Source organism: Oncorhynchus nerka, linkage group LG13 (assembly GCF_034236695.1).
Source record: "Oncorhynchus nerka isolate Pitt River linkage group LG13, Oner_Uvic_2.0, whole genome shotgun sequence".
Lineage (NCBI taxonomy): Eukaryota > Metazoa > Chordata > Actinopteri > Salmoniformes > Salmonidae > Oncorhynchus > Oncorhynchus nerka.
Genome location: NC_088408.1, coordinates 13,225,653 through 13,252,027, shown reverse-complemented (window position 1 = coordinate 13,252,027; position 26,375 = coordinate 13,225,653). Strand labels below are relative to the sequence as shown.

General features: G+C 42.7%; 1 protein-coding gene across 1 annotated transcript in view; it reads right to left on the bottom strand.

The window, feature by feature from the left end:
• LOC115123956 (neurexin-3b-like) overlaps positions 1 to 26,375 on the bottom strand; it is a 474,303-nt gene that overhangs the window by 389,806 nt on the left and 58,122 nt on the right. Inside the window, exons 6-10 of the mRNA XM_065026202.1 lie at positions 7,300 to 7,503; positions 4,288 to 4,314; positions 2,590 to 2,721; positions 1,393 to 1,493; positions 833 to 1,101 (exon numbers count right to left, since the gene is read on the bottom strand). Coding sequence (XP_064882274.1) covers positions 833 to 1,101; positions 1,393 to 1,493; positions 2,590 to 2,721; positions 4,288 to 4,314; positions 7,300 to 7,503 — 733 coding nt within the window. The remainder of the gene's footprint in view (positions 1 to 832; positions 1,102 to 1,392; positions 1,494 to 2,589; positions 2,722 to 4,287; positions 4,315 to 7,299; positions 7,504 to 26,375) is intronic.

Sequence of the window (26,375 nt, the reverse complement as noted above, 5' to 3'; positions counted from 1 at the left end):
CTTAATCAAGTTATTCTGAAGGATAACCTTTGCCTCAGAATATCTTGCCTAGTCTTTTGGCATTTCTCACAACTTGGTAGTGAATATTTTCTTAACTATTCATGTTTTACTTGGACTATTTGAGTTTTATCACACCAACTAAAGACACTGAACCAACAAGGCCAGGTGAACTCCATTAAATGACTCTTGCAAGCCCAATGCAGCCGTTTTCAACTCATTATCAAATATTTTTTTGGTAACAATTAAGTACCTTACTATAATAGTTATCTATACAAATTGTCAAAAAGCAACAACTATAGTTTTTGTAGCACAAAAATGTTTATTATTCTCATTTATCTGGGAGTGGTCTGAGTGAGGGAGCTAATTGGAGGCACTTAATTGGAGGGATATCTCAAATGGCAGAAATCAATTCAAATGGCAGAATGGTTTGGAACTCTCTTTGTTATTGGTGATGTCACCAGGCATGTCAAAACTCTGTCTATGCATAACCTGGGTTTTATTCATTCCAGAAACCGTTTACCACTTAAGAACCAAATGGAACGGAGCAAAACAGACCAATTCAGGTGCCTCCCTGTTTTGTTTGCTTCCATTGAAGAAACGTTTTGCAGCATATTTGTCAGAATGAATACACCCCTGCTGATTGAAGGTCATTTGTAGATTGTATTTTCATACCAGCAACTAGGAAATAACACTGATCACATTTTCTTCACAAACAGTTTCATCAGCTATTGTACAATACGATACAAATCAAAAGGGGAAAGTACTGTGACGTCACTGGGCCTTTAATTACATGACTAAGTACAGTTCAATAATGGTATCCTAAGTGACTCACCCTTTGACCAGCTCCACAGCAATGAAGTCGTTCCCGTCTCCACTGTTGAACAGTATGAATCCGTCCGGCGATGTGGTCTTGAACTGGAAGAACAGGTGCATGGTGGTGTAGGCCTGCAGGGTGGCAAGCCCCAAATAGCTGCCCTTGGACTTGAAGGTCACCGGGTCAGCAATGATGGAGCGCATGCCAAAGCGGGCGTTGAGCTCACAGAAGTCAATATCTCCATTCTTACACATGTCAATGTAGAACATACCGTTGAACTTCAGGCCCTAGGGGTTAGAGGTCAGAGGTCCGAGTTGGTTTTTGAGTATGATAATGGCGTTTGGTATCACGATAACCCAGTGAAGAAACTAATATTATGATAACTGCTTTTATCAACTGAAGAACAGTAGTACTGCACCACTTTGATTAGCCTCTATGGTTAGGGAATAATAGCCAATCAGAGGCTGTAATTTGGTCTGGCCATGATCCCCTCCTTCCCGTGCAGGTCAGTGCCTGGCAGATGCCAAATGATGATTTATGATTGAACACGTGCTTCTGCCGGTACATGCTGGTCCTACCTGCAGGTGTCCAATGAAAGAGGAGGGGGAGGACGAGATGAAACGCTTCTCTGTCAGAATGCCTGTCTCCACATTATGGAACTCCAGACGGGTGTGGTCGCCTGCCATCTGGCCTGGAGAGAGAGAAGGGGACAGAGACAGAGAGCGAGAAAGAGACAGAGAGAGAGTGAATGGGAGAGAGAGAGAGAGAGGAGAGAGAGTGAGAGCGGATAGAATGAGAATGAGAGGGAGAATAAGAGAGGGAGAGGGAGAATGAGAGAGGGAGAATGAGAGAATCAGAGAGAGAAAGAAAGAGAGAAAGAGAAAGAGGGAGAGAGAGAGAGAAAGAGAGAGGGAGAATCAGAGAGAGAGAGAATGAGAGAGGGAGAATCAGAGAATCCGAGAGATAGAGAAAGAGAAAGAGGGAGAGAGAGAGAGAATGAGAGAGGGAGAATCAGAGAATCAGATAGAGAGAGAAAGAGAAAGAGGGAGAGAGAGAGAGAATGAGAGAGGGAGAATCAGAGAATCAGAGAGCGAGAGAAAGAGAAAGAGGGAGAGAGAGAGAGAATGAGAGAGGGAGAATCAGAGAATCAGAGAGAGAGAGAAAGAGAAAGAGGGAGAGAGAATGAGAGAGGGAGAATCAGAGAATCAGAGAGAGAGAGAAAGAGAACGAGGGGAGAGAGAGAGAGAATGAGAGAGGGAGAATCAGAGAATCAGAGAGAGAAAGAGAAAGAGGGAGAGAGAGAGAATGAGAGAGGGAGAATCAGAGAATCAGAGAGAGAGAGAAAGAGAAAGAGGGAGAGAGAGAGAATGAGAGAGGGAGAATCAGAGAATCAGAGAGAGAGAGAAAGAGAAAGAGGGAGAGAGAATGAGAGAGGGAGAATCAGAGAATCAGAGAGAGAGAGAAAGAGAAAGAGGGAGAGAGAGAGAGAATGAGAGAGGGAGAATCAGAGAATCAGAGAGAGAGAGAAAGAGAAAGAGGGAGAGAGAGAGAATGAGAGAGGGAGAATCAGAGAATCAGAGAGAGAGAGAAAGAGGGAGAGGGAGAGAGAGAATGAGAGAGGGAGAATCAGAGAATCAGAGAGAGAGAGAAAGATGTAGGGGGAAAAGAAGGGTCAACGGGGTAAGGAGGAGGGAGAAAGGTAGGATAGGAATTTCAAAGGATTTCACCTCTTTATTAGTAAAAAAAGAGCAAATATATTCTCATCGCATCAGAACCAGTAATAGTACCTTCAGACATGTCTTCATCGACTGTCAGTTTGAAGTTTTTACCGCGTCGGACCACTCTGACAGAGTGCCAGTCATTATCATTGAGCTTTTGTCCCGCATATAGAGTCTCTGGTCCCTTGCCTGAGAACGACCGTTAGTTAGTTCAGGGTTAGGGTTAGTCAGCAACACAAACCAAACCTTTGTTTTCTCTGGGTGAGCTGGGGTTTGTCTACTAGTAACCAATTTCTGTAGGCCAGAAAATGAGAAAGTGTTTTGGGGACACTGATTGTAGCTGGGGATCTCGTATGCGGGACACCAGGTTGGGTTGCTTTCTGTGCCTGTTCTGTTTACTTTGCCCACTCTGAAATCAAAGAGTTGGTTTGGCTTACAACAACAATAGAGGAGAAAAGACCTGAAGAGATGATAATACATTACAAAGATATATGTTTGTACTTGATCATCTACCATCTCTTAAGATTCTAAATACAGTAAAATAATAATAGACGTTACTCTAAGATTCTAAATACAGTAACATAATAATAGATGTTACTCTAAGATTCTAAATACAGTAACATAATAATAGATGTTACTCTAAGACTCTAAATACAGTAAAATAATAACTGGTGTTACTCTGACACTATAAATACAGTCAAATAATAACCGCTGTTACTCTAAGACTCTAAATACAGTTAGATAATAACTGCTGTTACTCATAAAAGGGCTCAGATCTTTTTTCAAGGAGCATGAGACCGTACGTAGGCAGAAATGCAGAAATACAGGCAGAATCAAATGTGCCTACAGTATGGAGAACGTTTCTTCAAAAACAAATTCCTCAACCACCCACAAGAGGGCGTGTCAAGCCCATTGTGTGCAACCACAGGGAGTTCAATGTTTATGTTTATGTTTATGTGTGTACCTGCAGCCTCATTAGGTGTGGTGTGTAATCAGAGACATTGATCAGTATAATTAGAGTGAACGAGTGTGTCTGATCTGTCACTCAAACTGAGATCCACCGTCAAATAGAGCTGCAGCTGAGACACACCGTCAACCTCAGGTAGACATACATACACACACACATATACACACACACATACATACATACACACACACATACACACATACATACACACACACATACACACGCATACGCACACACATACATACACACATACATACACACATACATACATACACACACATACGCACACACACAAAAGCACAAAGAACAATCTTAAATAGAAAACATTCTTTGCAAACATTATTCAGGGCGTAAACCGAGTCTTTCTCATTAATACACAAGGCCCTTGACCGCTGTCATGTTGTCATGACCAAAACAAACTCAAAGACCTCTTTATGAGTAAGAGCAGTAATCACTAAATCTTTATAAGCCGCAATACAATGTAACAAACATTAACTTTAAAGAAAAATGTACATGTGAATTTCTGTAACATTTTTAAAGATGTATTTTTTTTAACCAACCTTAAAAAGATCAAGAAAAGTTGTCTAATTGAGTTGAGTTAGTAACATATATCTAATTATGTATATAAACAGCACACTTCAATCATAAGGTCTTTGATCTTAGCTGATCTATTATCAATGCAATTTCCTTATCACACTTCTGTGCATTATCCTATCTATACAAATCATGTCAAAATTAATCATATTAATTTAAAGAAGAATTCTCCATCAAGTGGAGTATAGACTTACTGGTGTTACAGTTTATCCTGACACAGTCTAGATAGGGGGGAAATAAGTGACAGATGAAATCGCATCCTTCAAGGTAAAAGCTGCTGACATCCAAGAACAGAAACTCCACCTTCCGGGGACGGTCACATGACATCGGCGGCCATTTCAGGTAGTTAGGGTAAGTTGTGATGATGGTCAACATCAAACTGCCATTTTGGATCTATATCTTTTTTAGGTCTGAATAGATGCATAAAATATATTTTCTAAATATAATGTTGTTTTCAAATTTCAACATGTGTTTTTATAGTTTAGGATTTTAAGCCTATTTTTTTAAATGGCCGCTTGCAGTTCATTGGCCACATCGATTTACTAACCCAGAATTTTGTAACCATACTTTGTTATTCTGCACCTGTAGCCATCAGTTATTTATATCAAATGTGTATCATATTGGAGTATGATACATCCTACACTTTAGGCTGCAAACGGTATACAAAATAGGCCTATATCTCAACCAATAGGGAATAAGTAGTGCTGTGATTGGTCAGGTGATCTGGGTTAGGATCCATGTGACCCAGCTCGTCATGTACAGTCAACCGCAACAGAGAAGTGGGAGCAAACAGCGTCGATCCAGTCAGCACCAGCGCCGTACAGTGGCCTAGCAGGACCTCAGAGGGTTCCAGGCTACCTCAGACCTCAGCACTAACACAAAGATAGCAAAGGTATAGGCTATGTGTGTATGAGAGAAACCAGCCAAATCCCATTAGATATTGTGTATTGAAGTCCTATATACTAGTCAGACTCTGAGAATAATATTTGGCAACATTAGGAAAGTGACAGTTATAATGTGTCCATAACATAATGTAAAACTGAGTGAAATACACAGATCAATTTCCATTGATCCCCCATCTTTATAAGCATACAGATGGAGGATCTTAATTTGAGCCAGTTTGCTACAGCAGGAAAATAGTCTTGCAGCAACAGGAAAAGTGAATGATTATTTTGGTAGGAGTTGATACATGTTCGAAAGGGTAAATCAAGTCTAGAAGCCTTTTTAAAACTCAGATACACTGGAGGAAAATGTTCAGCAACAAAAGTGTGATCAAATTAAAGCAATTCAATATAGCTTAGTAGACCCTTCAAGGGATCTTAAAAATCTAAATGATTTAGCAAAATTATCCTTGATTTGACCTTCTTAAAACAATTCCATATCTTAATAGTATCCCCCCCCTTATATGTTAAGATCCTACATATGTATGTGTTGACAGCAGTGGAGGCTGCTGAGGGGAGGACGTCTCATCATCATGGCTAGAATAGAATGTAATGGAGTTGAATACCAGTCCATTCAGTGCATTATTATTAGCTGTCCTCCCCTCAGCAGCCTCCACCGGTTGACAGGTACAGTTTGTTTGTGTTTTGCAAGAGGGTGGATATAGAGGAAGGCAAGCTAGTCAAAGCTAGCTTCATGTTTGTGTCCACGTGTGTATAGATAAAGAAACGGGTGCTCTTATACTATCCTATATGCCACCATCTGCAGGCTTGCTGTGTGCTGTGGGCTCGAGCTGTATGCTAGGCGGGCCGCAGGCTAAGGGCCGTTGAAGGGGTGATCATCTTTGAACAAGGCGACATGGGAAATACCACCTACACTACTGTAGGGGTGCTAATGGGTGGAACCATGGACCAAACCAAAATCAAAATACAGGAAATAATCAACAAAACACGGTTACGACAACAAAAAACCCAGACGGTAAGAATGTAGGATAATAATGCATTATCGAGATGTAGTTATACAGTACCAGTAGAACGTTTGGACACACCTACTCATTCAAAGGTTTTTCTTTATTTTTACTATTTTCTACATAAGCGAATAATGGTGAAGACATAAAAACTATGAAAAAACACATATGGAATCATGTAGTAACCAAAAAAGGAGGTGTGATGGCGTGGGGGTGCTTTGCTGGACGCTGTCTGTGATTATAATTCAAGGCACACTTAATCTGCATTGCTACTACAGCATTATACAGCGATATGCCATCACATTTGGTTTGCATTTAGTGGGACTATGTTTTTCAACAGGACAGTGATCAAAACACACCTCCAGGCTGTGTAAGGGCTATTTGACCAAGATGGAGAGTGATGGAGTGCTACATCAGATGACCTGGCCTCCACAATCACCCGACCTCAACCCATTTGAGATGGTTGGGGATGAGTCGGACTGCAGAGTGAAGGAAAAGCAGCCAACAAGTGCTCAGCACATGTGGGAACTCCTTCAAGACTGTAGGAAAAGCATTCCAGGTGAAGCTGGTTGAGAGAATGCCAAGAGTGTGCAAAGCTGTCATCAAGGCAAAGGGTGGATACTTTGAAGAATCTCAAATATAAAATATATTTTGATTTGTTTAACACTTTTTGTTTCTATATGATTCCATATGTGTTATTTCATAGTTTTGTTGTCTTCAATATTATTCTACAATGTAGAAAACAGTAAAAATAAAGAAAAACCCTGCAATGAGTAGGTGTGTCCAAACTTTTGACTGGTACTTTATATCAGAACCTTTGGATGGGAAGGAGAGAAAATGGCCATCATAATAAGAGGACCTTGATAAGAAGTCCTGTAATTGAGGGGTGAAACAGGCCTATGTAATGTATAATAAAACTATGTTTGATAGCATATAAGTAACTGAACATCTCCAGCCTAATATCTGAGAAATGTTCCAGTCTACTTATGAGCATGACTGACTATTTCTCAATATCTTAATGAAAATGACTGTGATAATCATGGATACAGTGATTTAATTGTTAGATTAATTGTAAAATATTCTACAGTGACGACATAGCAGCAAAGCAAGAACATCTAAATATATGATGCGGAGCAAATTAAAATACAATCCATGCAACTACTGTACAAGAAAATAGATGTAGTTTGACTAAAACCAAAAGAATTCATGAAAACGACTAACAAAAACTACTATGTGACAACTCGAACCGACCTCCCCTGAAGACACCGGGACGGGGAGGGTTAACAGTTTCATACGATACCTAGGTTGACCGTGAGTTTGACACGGCCGCTGTCCAGCTCCAGACGGAGCGTGTCGGCAGAGTCCCGGGAGGTAGCGGCCATGAGGAGCCCAAATGCACGCTGGGACATAAAGCGTAGGGAGACGTCCTCTGCCTCTGTGTGCATCACGTCAGGCATCACCACCTTCATGTACATACTGCCGTCGTAGCTCAGGATAGACGCCTCTGTAATAAAGGGAAGGGGGGGGGGGGGGGGGTCAGAGATTAGGAAGTAGCGCAGATAGTATATTGAAGCAATAAGACCCGAAGCGGTGTGGTATAGTGAGTCCAATATACCACGCCTAAGGGCCGTTCTTAGCTGTGGTATATTGACCGTATACCACAAACCCCTAAAGTGCCTTATTGCTATGATAAGTACTTTACCAATGTAATTAGAGGAAGTAGCGCAGATAGTATATTGAAGCAATAAGACCCGAAGGGGTGTGGTATAGTGAGTCCAATATACCACGCCTAAGGGCCGTTCTTAGCTGTGGTATATTGACCGTATACCACAAACCCCTAAAGTTCCTTATTGCTATGATAAGTACTTTACCAATGTAATTAGAACACTAAACAGTAAAATAATTTGTCTCATGTACCATGGCTTACAGCCAATCAGGATCCAGGTCGCTAAACATTTGGTTTATAATATAGTACACACCATGTAACAGACTCAAATTAGCACGAATGTGTTTCAATGAAAGTTAATGGCAAAGTGGGATAAAAATGTATTTAACAATCAACTCAAAATACATGTCAAAATGGAAGAAAAATTACATATTTTTTAAGATAAATAAAAATGCATAACCTAAATATAGTTGTTGTATTCAGATAATAAATTAGTCCAGGAGTAAAATTTAGCTTAACATATCCCATAATACGTTACATGGACGCACTCTGTGTGAACTAATAGGGTTTGACATGATTTTTTAAATAACTAACCCTTCCTCTGTCCCTCATACATACAACATCTGTAAGGTCCCTCAGTGAAGTAGTGTATTTCATGCACATATTCAAATAGAAAGACCAGGGAGGCTGGCCATTCCATTATTTAAAAACACTACGCAAGAGAGGTACAAAGTACAACATCTGTTACACATAAACTCACAGGCCTACAGTACACATCCCTTGTGTCTTATTGATGAAAACACACATACCACATACACACTTAGACCCATGTACTACATCTATCACGTGACAACGCCCAGACTCCATCACGTGACAACACTGTTCCTGAACGCCCAGACTCCATCACGTGACAACACTGTTCCTGAACGCCCAGACTCCATCACCTGACAACACTGTTCCTGAACGCCCAGACTCCATCACGTGACAACACTGTTCCTGAACGCCCAGACTCCATCACGTGACAACACTGTTCCTGAACGCCCAGATTCCATCACGTGACAACACTGTTCCTGAACGCCCAGACTCCATCACGTGACAACACTGTTCCTGAACGCCCAGACTCCATCACGTGACAACACTGTTCCTGAACGCCCAGACTCCATCACGTGACAACACTGTTCCTGAACGCCCAGACTCCATCACGTGACAACACTGTCCCTGAACGCCCAGACTCCATCACCTGACAACACTGTTCCTGAACGCCCAGACTCCATCACGTGACAACACTGTTCCTGAACGCCCAGACTCCATCACGTGACAACACTGTTCCTGAACGCCCAGACTCCATCACGTGACAACACTGTTCCTGAACGCCCAGACTCCATCACGTGACAACACTGTTCCTGAACGCCCAGACTCCATCACGTGACAACACTGTTCCTGAACGCCCAGACTCCATCACGTGACAACACTGTTCCTGAACGCCCAGACTCCATCACCTGACAACACTGTCCCTGAACGCCCAGACTCCATCACGTGACAACACTGTCCATGAACGCCCAGACTGCATCACGTGACAACACTGTTACTGAACGCCCAGACTCCATCACGTGACAACACTGGTCCTGAACGCCCAGACTCCATCACGTGACAACACTGGTCCTGAACGCCCAGACTCCATCACGTGACAACACTGTCCCTGAACGCCCAGACTCCATCATGTGACCCAGGCTCCAAACACAATGATCAACAAGCAGAACATTAAAACATCAACCTCTTCTTTCCTCTGCATTTTCCTCTCAAACACGCACGCACGCACACACACACACACACACACACACACACACACACACACACACACACACACACACACACACACACACACACACAAACACACACACACACACACACACACACACACACACACACAGAACTCTCTCTCCTGACTGACACAGCTACAGTGCACCCCGACCTATTCAAATTAAACAGAGAGATTAGGGCACCAGGGGACACATTTACTCGCAACACTACCCTTTTCTGCAGTTCACACCTGTCATCATGGTGGTGAGTGGCAGGCAGCAGGGCTATAATGCTGGAAGGTGTTCTGTTCTGGAAGAGATGTATTAAAAAGGGCACCCAGCTGTGAAATACCTGCTTTGACACCTCAGCTTTAAAATATAAAAATTGTCCTCTGGGCTCAGAAATGCAGCAACATTTTATTTGGACTGAAATAAAAAGGCTCTTTGTACATGCAAATAAATGGGCAGAGTAAACGTCACTCATGTTACGCTTCATGATGTTTCTGTGATTTGATATTGACATTGATTTAATTCGAGCTTTTCTCATTGCAGTTACATCTTATTTCAACGACAGAGCTTGACATTATATCTACAATTTACGTCAATCCAAAAGTCTCTATGCCACAAATATGTTACGAAACCAGGTGCTTTGAACCATAGGTGATTTGATAACTCTTAGGTAACTAACAGCAACAACAGCTAGATACAGTAGGTAGCTGGTGTCCAGTAAACTATCAAACCAAATTATATTTGTCACATACGCCAAATACAACAGCTGTAGACCTTACTTACAAGCCCTTTAACCAACAACGCTTTAAGAAGTTAAGGAAAAAGTATTGAGTAAAATAGATCAGGAAAACAGAGTAAATGATTGTACTGCGCTCTGTAGCCCAGAGGCTAATCAGGGAAGACCAGACCAGGTCAAGGCTCTCTACTTCTTTCTCCCCTCCATTTTCCAACGCTGACACATAAACGCTCACATACTGTAGGCTGCCATGCAAATGGACCCCTATTCTCTTTATAGTGCACTCTATTGGACCAGGGCCCATAGAGTTTGGGTCAAAAGTTGTAGATTATATGGAGAATAGAATGCGATTTGGGACGCACTAACACTACCCCTCCTGTCAGGCAGGGCCAAGCTTTTGATTTCAGCCCAGCCACGCCGGGCCCAGGTCCAAGATCACAGGCAGGAAAACGAGGTGAGAGACGTAGTGTGTGAGTGAGAGCGTGTCTGGCTGGCTGACCACAGAGAACAACTTGAATAGACATGGAAGGACAGAAAAGAACAATCATTTATCAAGTGTGAGGTTTTCCTTGAAGAAAAATGCATTGCAGACAAGTTCAAGTGTTCAATACAAACTGAAGGTGTTTGTGAGGATAATATAAGATTCAGTCAGTACTATGAAATTGCTGCAGTTCACAAAATGTTAGGCTACACTACAAGTCTTGCAGTTAAAAAGCAATGCATGGAAACGATGAAATGCAAGGCATTTATTCCACATTAATCATATAAGAAGTACACTGTTAAAATATAAAGACTATTCAAAACCCCATCATTGTAAAACCATGAAATATAGCGCACCTTAGCTGAGCTTTGGTGTTTGGAGGGTGTTTGGAGAGTGTTTGGAGGGTGTTTGGAGAGTGTCTGGAGGGTGTTTGGAGGGTGTTGGGAGTGTGTTCGGAGAGTGTTCGGAGGGTGTTCGGAGAGTGTTTGGACGGTGTTTGGAGAGATTTTGGATGGTGTTTGGAGGGTGTTTGGAGGGTGTTTGGATGGTGTTTGGAGGGAGTGTTTGGAGGGTGTTTGGAGGGTGTTCGGAGGGTGTTTGGAGGGTGTTTGGAGGGTGTTTGGAGGGTGTTCGGAGGGAGTTCGGAGGGTGTTTGGAGGGTGTTCGGAGGGTGTTCGGAGGGTGTTTGGAGGGTGTTCGGAGGGTGTTCGGAGAGTGTTCGGAGGGTGTTCGGAGGGTGTTCGGAGAGTGTTCGGAGAGTGTTTGGACGGTGTTTGGAGAGATTTTGGAGTGGATGGTGTTTGGAGAGTGTTTGGATGGTGTTTGGATGGTGTTTGGAGAGTGTTTGGAGGGTGTTTGGAGGGAAACCCAATGTAAGTATTAATACGGGGCGGCAGCGGGGCGGCAGCGTAGCCTAGTGGTTAGAGGGTTGGACTAGCAACCGGAAGGTTGCAAGTTCAAACCCCCGAGCTGACAAGGTACAAATCTGTCGTTCTGCCCCTGAACAGGCAGTTAACCCACTGTTCCTAGGCCGTCATTGAAAATAAGAATTTGTTCTTAACTGACTTGCCTAGTTAAATAAAGGTAAAAAATAAATAAAAAATAAAAAAACACACTGAATGTACCGTATTTCCAAACAGAATGGAAGCACTCTGAAATACCCAGAGTGGTTCTTCAATCTGAATAATTGTGTTTTATGATATTGTTGTGAAAAAACCCTTCTATGTGTTTCAGTGCATTTTAAAGGCATCATCAAAACACTAAGATAGCAAAGGTAATATGAGGTAACATTTGTAAAGTGGACCTTCATCACTGGTATTCCTGTGAGAAGGTAAATGTGAACATGGGTCTCCTGCTTAGTGCACTCAGCCAGTCTTTAGGACTAAACTGTTGTGCTGAACCACCCTTGTTAAAATGAGCAAATCGGGCCCGATTCAGACTTGAGATAAGTCGTTTTAACATCGACTCAATAAAACATGGACTTAAGGCCATGTTAAATGAACTTATCTCAAGTCTGAATAGGGCTTAGGGAGAATATTCTTGCGTGAAATGACCTGTGCTTTGTTTAGACAGATGCTCTAGCACCACATGTTAATGCATCCTACTTTTGACATTCATATTGTTATCTTGTTGCTATATTTGCATATCTTAATCACCTATGCATTTTGCATATTGCTATTTGCTAATAATTTGTTCTTAAACTGACTTTCCTAGTGAAATAAATGTTATATAAAAAATTCAAGACCCGACACACAGAAATCAGAACCATGGACAGCCACATCATATTTAGCTTACGTTAATTGGACTAAATCATTTTTGGTATCTTTTAGTTGTCACTGTATTAAACTAAGCATAAGTGATTAGAATAAGTTGAAATAGAGAAGTGTAAATGGTGCTGGAATAGTGGAGGCAGCTCCTGTTTTCTTTCCAACTTGTGATAATTCTACATGGTTCGAAATCAATAGTTGTTTAGTGGTCCGAAAATGTCTGAAACATGAACTAGCTTGACCAGGCTGTGGGTCATGTACCTGTCTGTTACTGTACATGCAATATGCTTTGTGGACTTCACCGGACAGAAGTTGCTCTCCGGTTTTGTGATGAAATAAAGAGTGTTTTTTCCGCCACTGTGTCTTCTTATCGTCTTGGCCTTATATATAAGAACTAACAGGTTATAGAACAAAGAATTATCACAACACAACATTATCACAATCACAACACATAGGTTGGTATATGGCTTGTTTCTGGTTTTACCCACCCACCGCCACTGCAGACAACAGTCGATCATATCATCTAAGTCAACTGTATTGTGATTCAATCCATCTGAACAATCTTCCATGCTTTATACCATCATCTGAATATAAAGACTCAGGTCAGATTAGCATAATGGGAGACTAACAATAGAAGTCATTGTCTGTATTTTTTTCCATGAATGTGAAATATGTCAAATTTCTGTTGATATTTTAAATTATTCATATGATTAATACCTTAGAGATCTTTGAACTGTATTACTCTATCAATATAATAAATAAAATAAAAATTGACCTTTTAATATTTTGTCATTTGATAATTTGCCGCTTGGGCAGTTTATTCAACACAGATTGAGGACCTAGTAGCTGAGGACTGTAAATGTTTTTCTTAAATGTTGTGTTTTGTATTGATTGCTGTGTTGTTTAACATTGTATTTGGTTGTTCTGTGATCAGGTCACCCTTGGGAATGAGACCCTGGTCTCAATGAGCTTTCCCTGAATAAGGAAAGAATAAATCATTTATTTATTTATTCTGAACCAGGAACCAAGCAAGTAATTTAAGAGTTTGGTCTTGTGACAATAGCTTATCCAAAGCTGTGACTCCAACTATGCTCATACACATATTCCCAGAGCTCTACAGCAACACAACACATGGAGAACAGCAGGGAGGACGATCCCAGAGCTCTTCAGCAACACAACACATGGAGAACAGGAGGGAGGACGATCCCAGAGCTCTTCAGCAACACAACACATGGAGAACAGGAGGGAGGATGATCCCAGAGCTCTTCAGCAACACAACACATGGAGAACAGGAGGGAGGACGATCCCAGAGCTCTTCAGCAACACAACACATGGAGAACAGCAGGGAGGACGATCCCAGAGCTCTTCAGCAACACAACACATGGAGAACAGTGGGGAGGATGATCCCAGAGCTCTACAGTAACACAACACATGGAGAACAGCAGGGAGGACAATCCCAGAGCTCTTCAGCAACACAACACATGGAGAACAGCGGGGAGGATGATCCCAGAGCTCTTCAGTAACACAACACATGGAGAACAGCAGGGAGGACGATCCCAGAGCTCTTCAGCAACACAACACATGGAGAACAGGAGTGAGGACGATCCCAGAGCTCTTCAGCAACACAACACATGGAGAACAGGAGGGAGGACGATCCCAGAGCTCTTCAGCAATGAGGTGATTATAGCTACTCAAGCACTTTGGAGACTAATAACTGGTTTCCGCCCTGGTAACAGGCTAGGTGATCAGCGCCTGTATGGAACTAAATGTGTCTGTGGTGTATGTGTCTCTCTCTCTGTGTGTGTGTGTGTGTGTGTGTGTGTGTGTGTGTGTGTGTGTGTGTGTGTGTGTGTGTGTGTGTGTGTGTGTGTGTGTGTGTGTGTGTGTGTGTGTGTGTGTGTGTGTGTGTGTGTGTGTTTCAACATAGTCTGTGTCTGTGTCTGTGACAACATTATAGCAGTGTTTGTGTGTGTGTGTGTTTGTGCCTGTGTCTGTGTCTGTGTGTTTGACAACATTATAGCAGTGTTTGCGTAGCAGTGCAGACACAACATTATAGCAGTGTGTCTGTGTCTGTGTTATTGATGACACTGACACACACACACACACTCCCCCACATACACTGCACTGCTGCTATGCATACACAGCTGTGTGTAATTCTGAAGAGAGACATCAACAGCTCTGAACAGCTCATCTCAGATGGTAATTAAGGAAGGGGGAGTTAGAGCCACTTTACATAATTATAAATAGTGGCAGAAGATGGAGGGAGCAGGAAGGAGGGAGGAAGATGAGGAAGGTTATTAACAACATGAAAGCATCACAGCACAGATCTGTGATATGGAGATGGAGGGGGTGGTCCATGTTGAGCTCAGCACGGTTTTCTGTGAAGTATAATTTCTGCAGAAGCATTTAACATGGAAGAAAACATTGCAGATGTCTGTTTTGAAGTGTTGGTGTGTGTCCCCGCTGAATGTGTGTATGTCTGTGTGCGAGTGTGTGTTTACAGACTAAAGTCCCTCTCAGAGTTAGGCAGCGGGAAATGGCTCCACTTGACAGAAGAGGCTCTATGCGGCGAGCGGACATAATTCCCCGTAATCCACCCATTTGTAAAGTGTACAGTGTTTCAACAGAGACAACATTATAGCAGTGTTTCAACAGAGACAACATTATAGCAGTGTTTCAACATAGACAACATTATAGCAGTGTTTCAACATAGACAACATTATAGCAGTGTTTCAACAGAGACATAGACAACATTATAGCAGTGTTTCAACAGAGACAACATTATAGCAGTGTTTCAACAGAGACATAGACAACATTATAGCAGTGTTTCAACAGACACATAGACAACATTATAGCAGTGTTTCAACAGAGACATAGACAACATTATAGCAGTGTTTCAACAGAGACAACATTATAGCAGTGTTTCAACATAGACAACATTATAGCAGTGTTTCAACAGAGACAGTGTTTAGACAACATTATAGCAGTGTTTCAACAGACACAGTGTTTAGACAACATTATAGCAGTGTTTCAACAGTTTCAACAGACATAGACAACATTATAGCAGTGTTTCACAGTTTCAACATAGACAACATTATAGCAGTGTTTCAACAGAGACAACATTATAGCAGTGTTTCAACAGAGACAACATTATAGCAGTGTTTCAACAGAGACATAGACAACATTATAGCAGTGTTTCAACAGAGACAACATTATAGCAGTGTTTCATAGACAACATTATAGCAGTGTTTCAACAGACACATAGACAACATTATAGCAGTGTTTCAACAGAGACAACATTATAGCAGTGTTTCAACAGACATAGACAACATTATAGCAGTGTTTCAACAGAGACAACATAGACAACATTATAGCAGTGTTTCAACATAGACAACATTATAGCAGTGTTTCAACAGTGACACATAGACAACATTATAGCAGTGTTTCAACAGACACATAGACAACATTATAGCAGTGTTTCAACAGACAACATTATAGCACATAGACAACATTATAGCAGTGTTTCAACAGAGACAACATTATAGCAGTGTTTCAACAGAGACAACATTATAGCAGTGTTTCAACAGAGACAACATTATAGCAGTGTTTCAACAGAGACAACATTATAGCAGTGTTTCAACAGAGACAACATTATAGCAGTGTTTCAACAGACACATAGACAACATTATAGCAGTGTTTCAACAGACAACATTATAGCAGTGTTTAGACAACATTATAGCAGTGTTTCAACAGAGACAACATTATAGCAGTGTTTAGACAACATTATAGCAGTGTTTCAACAGAGACAACATTATAGCAGTGTTTCAACAGAGACAACATTATAGCAGTGTTTCAACAGAGACAACATTATAGCAGTGACAACATTATAGCAGTGTTTCAACAGAGACATAGACAACATTATAGCAGTGTTTCAACATAGACAACATTATAGCAGTGTTTCAACAGAGACAACATTATAGCAGTGTTTCAACAGAGACAACATTATAGCAGTGTTTCAACAGAGACAACATTATAGCAGTGTTTCAACAGAGACAACATTATAGCAGTGTTTCAACAGAGACAACATTATAGCAGTGTTTCAACAGAGACAACATTATAGCAGTGTTTCAACAGAGACAACATTATAGCAGTGTTTCAACAGAGACAACATTATAGCAGTGTTTCAACATAGACAACATTATAGCAGTGTTTCAACAGAGACATAGACAACATTATAGCAGTGTTTCAACAGAGACATAGACAACATAGCAGTGACAGAACATTATAGCAGTGTTTCAGACAGAGCAGTGACAACATTATAGCAGTGTTTCAACAGAGACAACATTATAGCAGTGTTTCAACAGAGACAACATTATAGCAGTGTTTCAACAGACACATAGACAACATTATAGCAGTGTTTCAACAGAGACAACATTATAGCAGTGTTTCAACAGAGACAACATTATAGCAGTGTTTTTATATCCCCCATTATAGCAGTCAGAGACCATTAGCAGTGAGGCCAGTTTTGCCTTTTGTGTTTAGAGCATTATAGCAGTGTCAATGTAAAGTGTTTATAGACAAATTTGTTTTTAACTGACTTGCCAAGTTATATAAAGGTTAAATAAAAAATAAAACAATAAACAGTGTAATGTAGAAACCATGTTTCTAGTATTTTAAATGATATACTATTATATTTTATCCTATTTATAATGAGCAGATAAGCAGCAAGTCAGATGTGTATTTGACCAAAATGATAGACAACGCAGTGTTTTGATATTATGATGTTAGTCAGATGATTGCAAAATAGACAACTCCCAGTGCAGTGTTTGTCTGATTCATCTTCACACACACACACACACACACACACACACACACACACACACACACACACACACACACACACACACACACACAGTGTTTCACACACACACACACACACACACACACAACAAGGAGGTCATTCAAGATTAACTTTGAAATTTAGCAGTGACGTCTAGTCTATCCATGTCCTGAGGACAACATTATAGCAGTGTCGGAAAAAATGCCTTAAAAACGGCCACTAGTGGTAACAGTGCACACTATTACCATCAAGAAGTCTTTGGTTTTGTTAAGGTGTTGTGGATGGTGATGGGGGTGGGGGTGGTGAAAGGGTGTAAAGCATTGACTCCGGATCAGAAGGTTCCGTGTTTGAACAACATTATAGCAGTGTTTCGTGGACAAAGTTAGTTTTTATATACAGTACCCGTTTCAAAAGGTTGGACACACCTACTCATTCCAGGATTCTTCTTCATTTTTACTATTTTATACATTGTAGAATAATAGTGTTTCAACAGAGACATCAAAACTATGAAATAGCAGATATGGAATCATGTAGTAACTAAAAAAGTGTTAAACAAATCTAAATATATTTTATATTTCACATTCTTCAAAGTAGCCACCCTTTGCCTTGATGACATTGTTTGCACACTCTTGGCATTCTCTTAACCAGCGTCATGTTTCAACAGGTAGTCACCTGGAATGCATTTCAATTAACAAGTGTGCCTTGTTTCAAAAGTTAATTTGTGAAATATCTTTCCTTTTTAGAAGTTTTGACTCTAGCAGTGAGCTACACAACAAAAACCTAGCCAGCAGCAGTGTTTCAACAGACACAGACTAACAAGCTAGCCAGAAGAAACATTATAGCAGCTAAAACAAACCTAGCAAGTTGAGTTAATACAACTACATCAAACATTATAGACCAAACTGAGTCAGTAAACCAAAAAGCAGTGTTTCAACGGACTCTAACATTAAACATATATTCTGTGTTTTTTGTGTGAAGATGTTTCTCTTTTTACAGTTTTTGAGCTAAATAAGAGCTAGCTAGCAACAGACAAACACAACCAGTTGCCATGGCAATGGGGCAGCAGAACAGAGACAACATTATAGCAGCAGCAGCAATTGTTTCAGCAGAGACAACATTATAGCAGTGTTTCAACACCATGTCCCCACATTATAGCCCCCTCAACACTGAATCCATTCTCTACCCTCCAGAGCCCATTAAAATGACACAACGCAGTGGAAAGCTTTTAAACAGACACTGCTTAAAAGGGGAGGCCAGAAACCCTATTATTTTTGCAGACCTGTACCAAAAAAGCAGGTGATGTGGGTAATCTCATCTTCCTCACGGACCAGCCAAATGCACCAAGGAGGGCGTTCAGCAGTCTGCTCTCACTACCCATCCATAAAGAAAGAGGGAATCTGTAATGGGTGGACGCTGACAGTGACGACACTGACAGCACCATGATAACAATCAACCTCTACAAGACTGGGACTGTCATGGTGCCAGGTCATCTTAGGCTGTTTGAAACAGACTTTCAGACCATTAAGGAGATATGGAGAGAGAGAAACACCATCAGTGACATGCCCTCCCACAAGACAAACTCCACCAGCACCACCCTCACCCCCACTATCCCCACATCCAGCACCTCTCTTCCCACCATAGTGGAGGACACGCCCCAGGAGCTAAATAAGAGAGCGACCCCCTCAGTGCAGAACAGGCTCAGACCCTCCTCACCACCATGGCTGCCATGAGGGATGAGTTCACCAAACTGGATGTGGGTGGGAGATGGTCCTCCTCACCACCATGGCTGCCATGAGGGATGAGTTCATCAAACTGGATGGGGGAGATGGTCCTGCTCAGGAAGAGCGTCCACGCAAACAACAACCAGACAGCCACACCTTAGAGGAGCTCCTAACCAAGGTGTTAACAGCCACCAGGTGTTAACAGCCACCAGACATCTACACCTTAGAGGAGCTACTAACCAAGGTGTAAACAGCCACTAGATATCCACTAGATATCCACACTTTAGAGGATCTCATAAGCAAGAGAGAGGACAGAGGACAGGCTGCAGGAGAGAAAGAGAACAGAGGAGCAGCTAGAACACCACTCTATGACCTGCCCTCATACAGCACAGCTCAACCAGCCAGGCTTCCCCAGCCCTGTCCTCACACAGCAGAGGAGCCCAGCTCAACCAGCCAGGCTTCCCCAGCCCTGCCCTCACACAGCAAAGGAGCCCAGCTCAACAAGCCAGGCTTCCCCAGCCCTGTCCTCACACAGCAGAGGAGCCCAGCTCAACCAGCCAGGCTTCCCCAGCCCTGCCTGCTGCACCCCTCCTCCCAACCCACAGAACACCCTCCCACTGACAGCGACACCGGCACAGACCAGCCACACCACAGCTCCAACACCCACCAGCCCCCACTCTACCCCTCCAACGACCTGCGTGCTCAGCAGGAGAAGGTGGCCACTTCACTACGGGGAGTTATTGAGAAGGCCTCCGCAATCTTCCCCAACTCAAGGATCGTGGTGTCAACCCTTCTACAGAGGAATGACTTCCACCCTGCCACAATCCACAGACTAAACGCCAGCCTCTCCTGGGACTGTTCCCTACAACCCAATATACACCTGGCCAACCATCTGGACTGTCTCTATGACCATGTTCACCTGTACAGGGAGACAGTCCCCATCCTTGCCAAGACTCTCAAGGATGTTGCTTTAAACCGCAGCCCGACCTCTCCACCCAGGAACAGCGAGCAAATCTCCACCCCTCCGAGATCACCGAGACAACACCCCAGACCAGCATCCTGGACCCCACAGCCACGACCACGGCACCACCAACCTCAATGCCCACTACAGCCAGCGCAGCACAGACCACCCCAGCCCAGTTTTAGACCCACCCAGACGAGGCCTACCCCCCCCACCACAGACCCACACCTGGAGGAGCCACACCCCAGCTTTAGACCCACCCAGACGAGGCCTACCCCCCTCACCACAGACCCACACCTGGAGGAGCCACACCCCAGTTTTAGACCCACCCAGACGAGGCCTACCCCCCCCCACCACAGTCCCACACCTGGAGGAGCCACACCCCAGTTTTAGACCCACCCTGTCCCACACCTGGAGGAGCCACACCCCAGTTTTAGCCTACCCCCCCCACCACAGTCCCACACCTGGAGGAGCCACACCCCAGTTTTAGACCCACCCAGACGAGGCCTACCCCCCCACCACAGTCCCACACCTGGAGGAGCCACACCCCAGTTTTAGACCCACCCAGACGAGGCCCTACCCCCCCCACCACCACCACAGTCCCACACCTGGAGGAGCCACACCCCAGTTTTAGACCCACCCAGACGAGGCCTACCCCCCCCACCACAGTCCCACACCCCACACCCCAGTTTTAGACCACCCAGACAGTCCCACAGTCCCGCACCTGAGGAGCCACACCCCAGTTTTAGACCCACCCAGACGAGGCCTACCCCCCCCACCACCACAGTCCCACACCTGGAGGAGCAACACCCCAGTTTTAGACCCACCCAGACGAGGCCTCCCCCCCACCACAGTCCCACACCTGGAGGAGCCACACTCCAGCTTTAGACCCACGCAGACGAGGCCTCCCTAGGTTATAGGGAGAGAATTGTTCCATCCACCAAATGAAAAGGAATCACACAGAGCAGAGACTCAGGGGGAAGGCTAATACGGTACAAATCTGAACTAACTCATTTAATCAAATTAATCAAAACAGGACAATTCTTTATCTGGTTATAAATCAACAAGGAGGCTATCTTAACAGATAAAAACATCTTGCTCTGTGCCACATACATTCCCCCTCAGAGTCACCCAACTTCAATGAAGAGAGTTTCTCCATGCTAGAGGGGAAATTAGTCACTTTCAGGCCCAAGGCAACATACTGGTCTGTGGAGACCTGAATAGTAGAGCAGCAGAAGAACTAGACACTATTAACAGTCATGGAGATAAACACCTACCAGGAAACAACAACCTTTCCCTCCCCACATCCCACATACACCTCCCCAGAAACAACTATGACAAAGTGAAAAACAAAAACGGAGTACAGCTCGTGAAGCTCTGTGGAACACTGGGTCTGTACATAGTCAATGGTAGGCTGAGAGGGGACTCTTTTGGTAGGTAGACCTACAGCTCTGTTGAACACTGGGTCTGTACATAGTCAATGGTAGGCTGAGAGGGGACTCTTTTGGTAGGTACACCTACAGCTCTGTGGAACACTGGGTCTGTACATAGTCAATGGTAGGCTGAGAGGGGACTCTTTGGTAGGTACACCTACAGCTCTGTGGAACACTGGGTCTGTACATAGTCAATGGCTAGGCTGAGAGGGGACTCTTTGATGAGGGGAGGTACACCTACAGCTCTGTCGAACACTGGGTCTGTACATAGTCAATGGTAGGCTGAGAGGGGTCTCTTTTGATAGGTACACCTACAGCTCATCCCTTGGCAGCAGCACTGTAGACAACTTCCTCACCGACCTAAACCCAGAGTCGCTGAGAGCCTTCACAGTCAGCCCACTAACATCTCTCTCAGACCAACCCAGAGTCTCTCAGAGTGTTCAGTCAGCCCACTAACACCTCTCTCAGAGCCTTCACAGTCAGCCCACTAACACCTCTCGCAGACCACAGTAAAATCAGTGTATCTGAGAAGAGCAGAACCCAACCATGAAGCATTGCGGCCAAATAAATTACATGGTACTAAACAGGCCTATAGATGGAGTGCAAACAGTACAGGCATCTAACAAAAAGCAATTAGTAGCCAAAAAATACAATCTCTCCTGGACAACTTTTTAGCCTTAACATTCTCCTACAGCAATGAAGGTGTACATTTGGCTGTTTGGAACATAAACTTTATATTTGACAAATTAACCTCCTTGGCTAATCTAAAGAAGCATAAGAGCAAACCAGAAATAAAAGATAATGAAACATGGCTTGATAATGATTGCAAAATCGAAGAATGTCATTGAGAAATATATCTAATCAAAAACACAGAGACCAAGACAACAAAACTATACGCCTTCAATATGGGGAAACCCTGAAGAAATACAAACACACCCTAAGAACAAACATACACCTTTCAAACACACCCTAAGAACAAATACACCTTCAATATGGGGAAACCCTGAAGCAATACAAACACACCCTAAGAACAAACATACACCTTCAATATGGGGAAACCCTGAAGCAATACAAACACACCCTAAGAACAAACATACACCTTCAATATGGAGAAACACTGAAGCAATACAAACACACCCTAAGAACAAACATACACCTTCAATATGGGGAAACACTGAAGCAATACAAACACACCCTAAGAACAAACATACACCTTCAATATGGGGAAACCCTGACAATACAAACACACCCTAAGAACAAACATACACCTCCAATATGGAGAAACACTGAAGCAATACAAACACACCCTAAGAACAAACATACACCTTCAATATGGGGAAACACTGAAGCAATACAAACACACCCTAAGAACAAACATACACCTTCAATATGGGGAAACCCTGAAGCAATACAAACACACCCTAAGAACAAAAAAGGAACAGAGCATTAGAAATGAGCTGAATGTAATTGAGGAATCCATAGAATCAAACCACTTCTGGGAGAATTGGAATAAATGAAACAAACCTCATCAGGAGGAATTGGCTATTCAAAATGGGGATATGTGGAGAAATCACTGCAAACAAAATGCACACTCATTCTTATGTTTTATGGATGTATTGTATAGTGTGTGTATGGCAGGCTTACATACAATGATGGTAAAAAAACAAACATTTGAGAGTACGCTGTACGCTGACCCTGGTGCTAGAGGGGGTACGCAGCTGGAGGTTGAATGTTTGAAGTGGTACGGGACAATAAAAGTTTGGGAACCACTGCTCTACAGAAATATAACAAAGAGCCAAGAACAAAAAGATATACATGAAAAATGACAAATCCTTGAATAACCAGTCAAAGTCTATCCGAATCCTGTGGATACCCCAATTACAGAATAATAATTACTGGAAAAACTATGCACGCTCCAACCCAAAAAGGCCTGTGGTGCTGATGGTATTCAAATGAAATTGGCTATACTCAAACTGTTCAACATTATCCTCACTGCAGGTATTTTCCCCGATATTTGGAACCAAGGTTGAGCGCATCAATCGATAAAAATGGAGACAAATTTAACTCAAATGATTACAGAGGAATTTACGTTAACAGCAACTTGGGGAAAAATCTCTGCAGTATTATAAATAGCAGACTAAATAATTGTCTTGATGAACACAACGTCCTGAACAGAAGCCAGATTGGATTTTTTAAAAATTATTGTACAATAGACCACATTTATGCCCTCCACACTCTAATTGACAAACAAGTCAACCAAAATAAAGGCAAAATCTACTCTTGTTTGTAGACTTCAATAAAGTATTTTATTCAATTTGGCACAAAGGTCTTTTTATAAAATAATAGAAAGTGGTATTGGAGAGAAAACATATGATGTTATTTAATCAATGTACACTAAAAACAAATGTGCGGTTAAAGCAAACAGACTTCTTCTCTCAGGGACGGGGAGTGAAACAGGGCTGCCCAATAAGTCCAACTCTATTTAACATCTACATTAATGAATTGGCCAAAACATTAGAAGAATCTGCAGCACCTGGTCTCACCCTACAAAACACTGAAATCAAATGTCTGCTGTATGCAGATGACCTGTTGCTGCTGTCTCCCACTAAGGAGGAATTACAGCAGCACCTCGATCATCTGCACAGGTTCTGTCAGACCTGGGCTCTGACCGTTAATCACAGGTTCTGTCAGATCTGGGCTCTGACCATTAATCACCGGTTCTGTCAGACCTGAACTCTGACCGTTAATCACCGGTTCTGTCAGACCTGGGCTCTGACCGTTAATCACCGGTTCTGAAGAGACAATCTAATATTTATTGGGTGAAAAGCCTAACTTTGAGAGAGAGCATCAGGGTCATATTGAAAGCTATGAGGTCTATTGGCTGACACTTTCTGTCTGTTTTGGCCCTGTCTGTGTTGCATCAGAAAAAAAGTATTTCACCCTGAAACCAGCCAGGAAACCTTTAAAAGCTGTTGTCTTAGGAGATCTAGATGGCCGCTCTCTGAAAGCTAGATTTTGTCTGGTCTCCGTCTATTCCTCAGAGCAAGACAGAAAAGGAGACAAGTAGGGAGAGTAGAAGGGCAGTCAGTTGCCTGGGATACAAACCCCTGGACTTCATACTGTGACTGTCATCTCCAGACAATTTATATACATTACACTAGGCCATGATGGTCCTATCCCTATCCTCTTCCATACAGCACACACACACACACACACGGAGGCAGTGCAGTGTTTTTCTAAGCCCCGGGGCTCCTACATTTAATTATAGTTTGGGATTAGAAAGCAATAGCATCAAGCAGAGAAGAGAAAAACACCCCGCTCCACCCGGAAAACTAACACATCATTTTACAGTGGAAGACCTCAGCTACTAACACAAGTCAACAGTGTCAAACAAATCTCTCTTATCTCTTCTGCTTTTTCCTCTCTCTCTCTGTCTTGCTGCTGTGACGGCACACTGTGGTATTTCACCCTATAGATATGGGAGTTTATCAAAATTGGATTTTGTTTTCAAATTCTTTGTGGGTCTGTGTAATCTGAGGGAAATATGTGTGTCTAATATGGTCATGCATGTGTGCAGCTCATTTTCCATCTCATTTTGTGGGCAGTGTGCACATAGCCCGTCTTCTCTTGAAAGACAGGTCTGCCTACGGCGGCCTTTCTCAATAGCAAGGTTATTCTCACTGAGTCTGTACATACTCAAAGCTTCCCTTACATTTGGGTTAGTCACAGTGGTCAGGTATTCTGCCACTGTGTAATCTCTGTTTAGGGCCAAATAACATTACAGTTTGCTGTTTTTAGGTTACTTCTTTCCAATGTGTCAAGTAACTATCTTTTTGTTTTCCCATGATTTGGTTGTGTTGCTGTCCTGGGGCTCTGTGGGGTCTGTTTGTGTTTGTGAACAGAGCTCCAGGACCAGCTTGCTTAGGGGACTATTCTCTAGGTTAATTTCTCTGTAGGTGATGGCTTTGTTATGGAAGGTTTGGGAACCGCTTCATTTGAGGTATTTTCTATATTTTGATAATTAGAGTTTATCGGCCTAATTCTACTCTGCATGTATTATTTGGTGTATAACGTTGTTCCCGGGTGATGTTTTTGTAGAATTCTACATGCAGAGTCTCAAATTGGTGTTTGTCCCCTTTTGTGAATTCTTTGTTGGTGAGCGGACTCCAGACCTCACAACCATAAAGGGCAATGGGTTCTATAGCCGAATCAAGTATTTTTTGCCAAATCCTATTTGGGGTCTAATTTTACGTTCCTTTTGATGGCGTAGAAGGACCTTGCCTTGTCTCTCAAATCGTTGTAGCTTGTAGAAGTTAGCTGTGGTGCTGATGTTTAGGCTGATGTAGATACAGTTTTTTGTGTGCTTTAGGGCAAAGGTGTCTACATGGAAATTGTATTCGTGGTCCTGGGAACTGGACCTTTTTTGGAACACCATTATTTTTGTCTTACTGAGATTTACTGTCAGGGCCCAGGTCTGACAGACTGTGCAGAAGATCTAGGTGCTGCTGTAGGCCCTCCTTGGTTGTGGACAGAAAAAACAGATCATCAGCAAACAGCAGACATTTGACTTCAGCTTCTAGTAAGCTGAGGCCGGGTGCTGCAGACTGTTCTAGTGCCCATGACAATTTTAACTGAAATTTTAACTGCACACTTGTTGTTTGTGTACACAGATGTCTCTCTCTCTCTCTCTCTCTCTCTCTCTCTCTCTCTCTCTCTCTCTCTCTCTCTCTCTCTGTCTCTCTCTCTCTCTCTCTCTCTCTCTCTCTCAATTCAATTCAATTAAATTCAAGGGCTTTATTGGCATGGGAAACATGTGTTAACATTGCCAAAGCAAGTGAGGTAGATAATATATAAAGTGTCTCTCTCTCTCTCTCTCCTCTCTTCCTCTCTCTCTCGCTCTCTCTCTCTCCCTCTCTCTCTCTCATTAACTTCTTAGTAGCAACACGAATTCCCTGTTACAGACA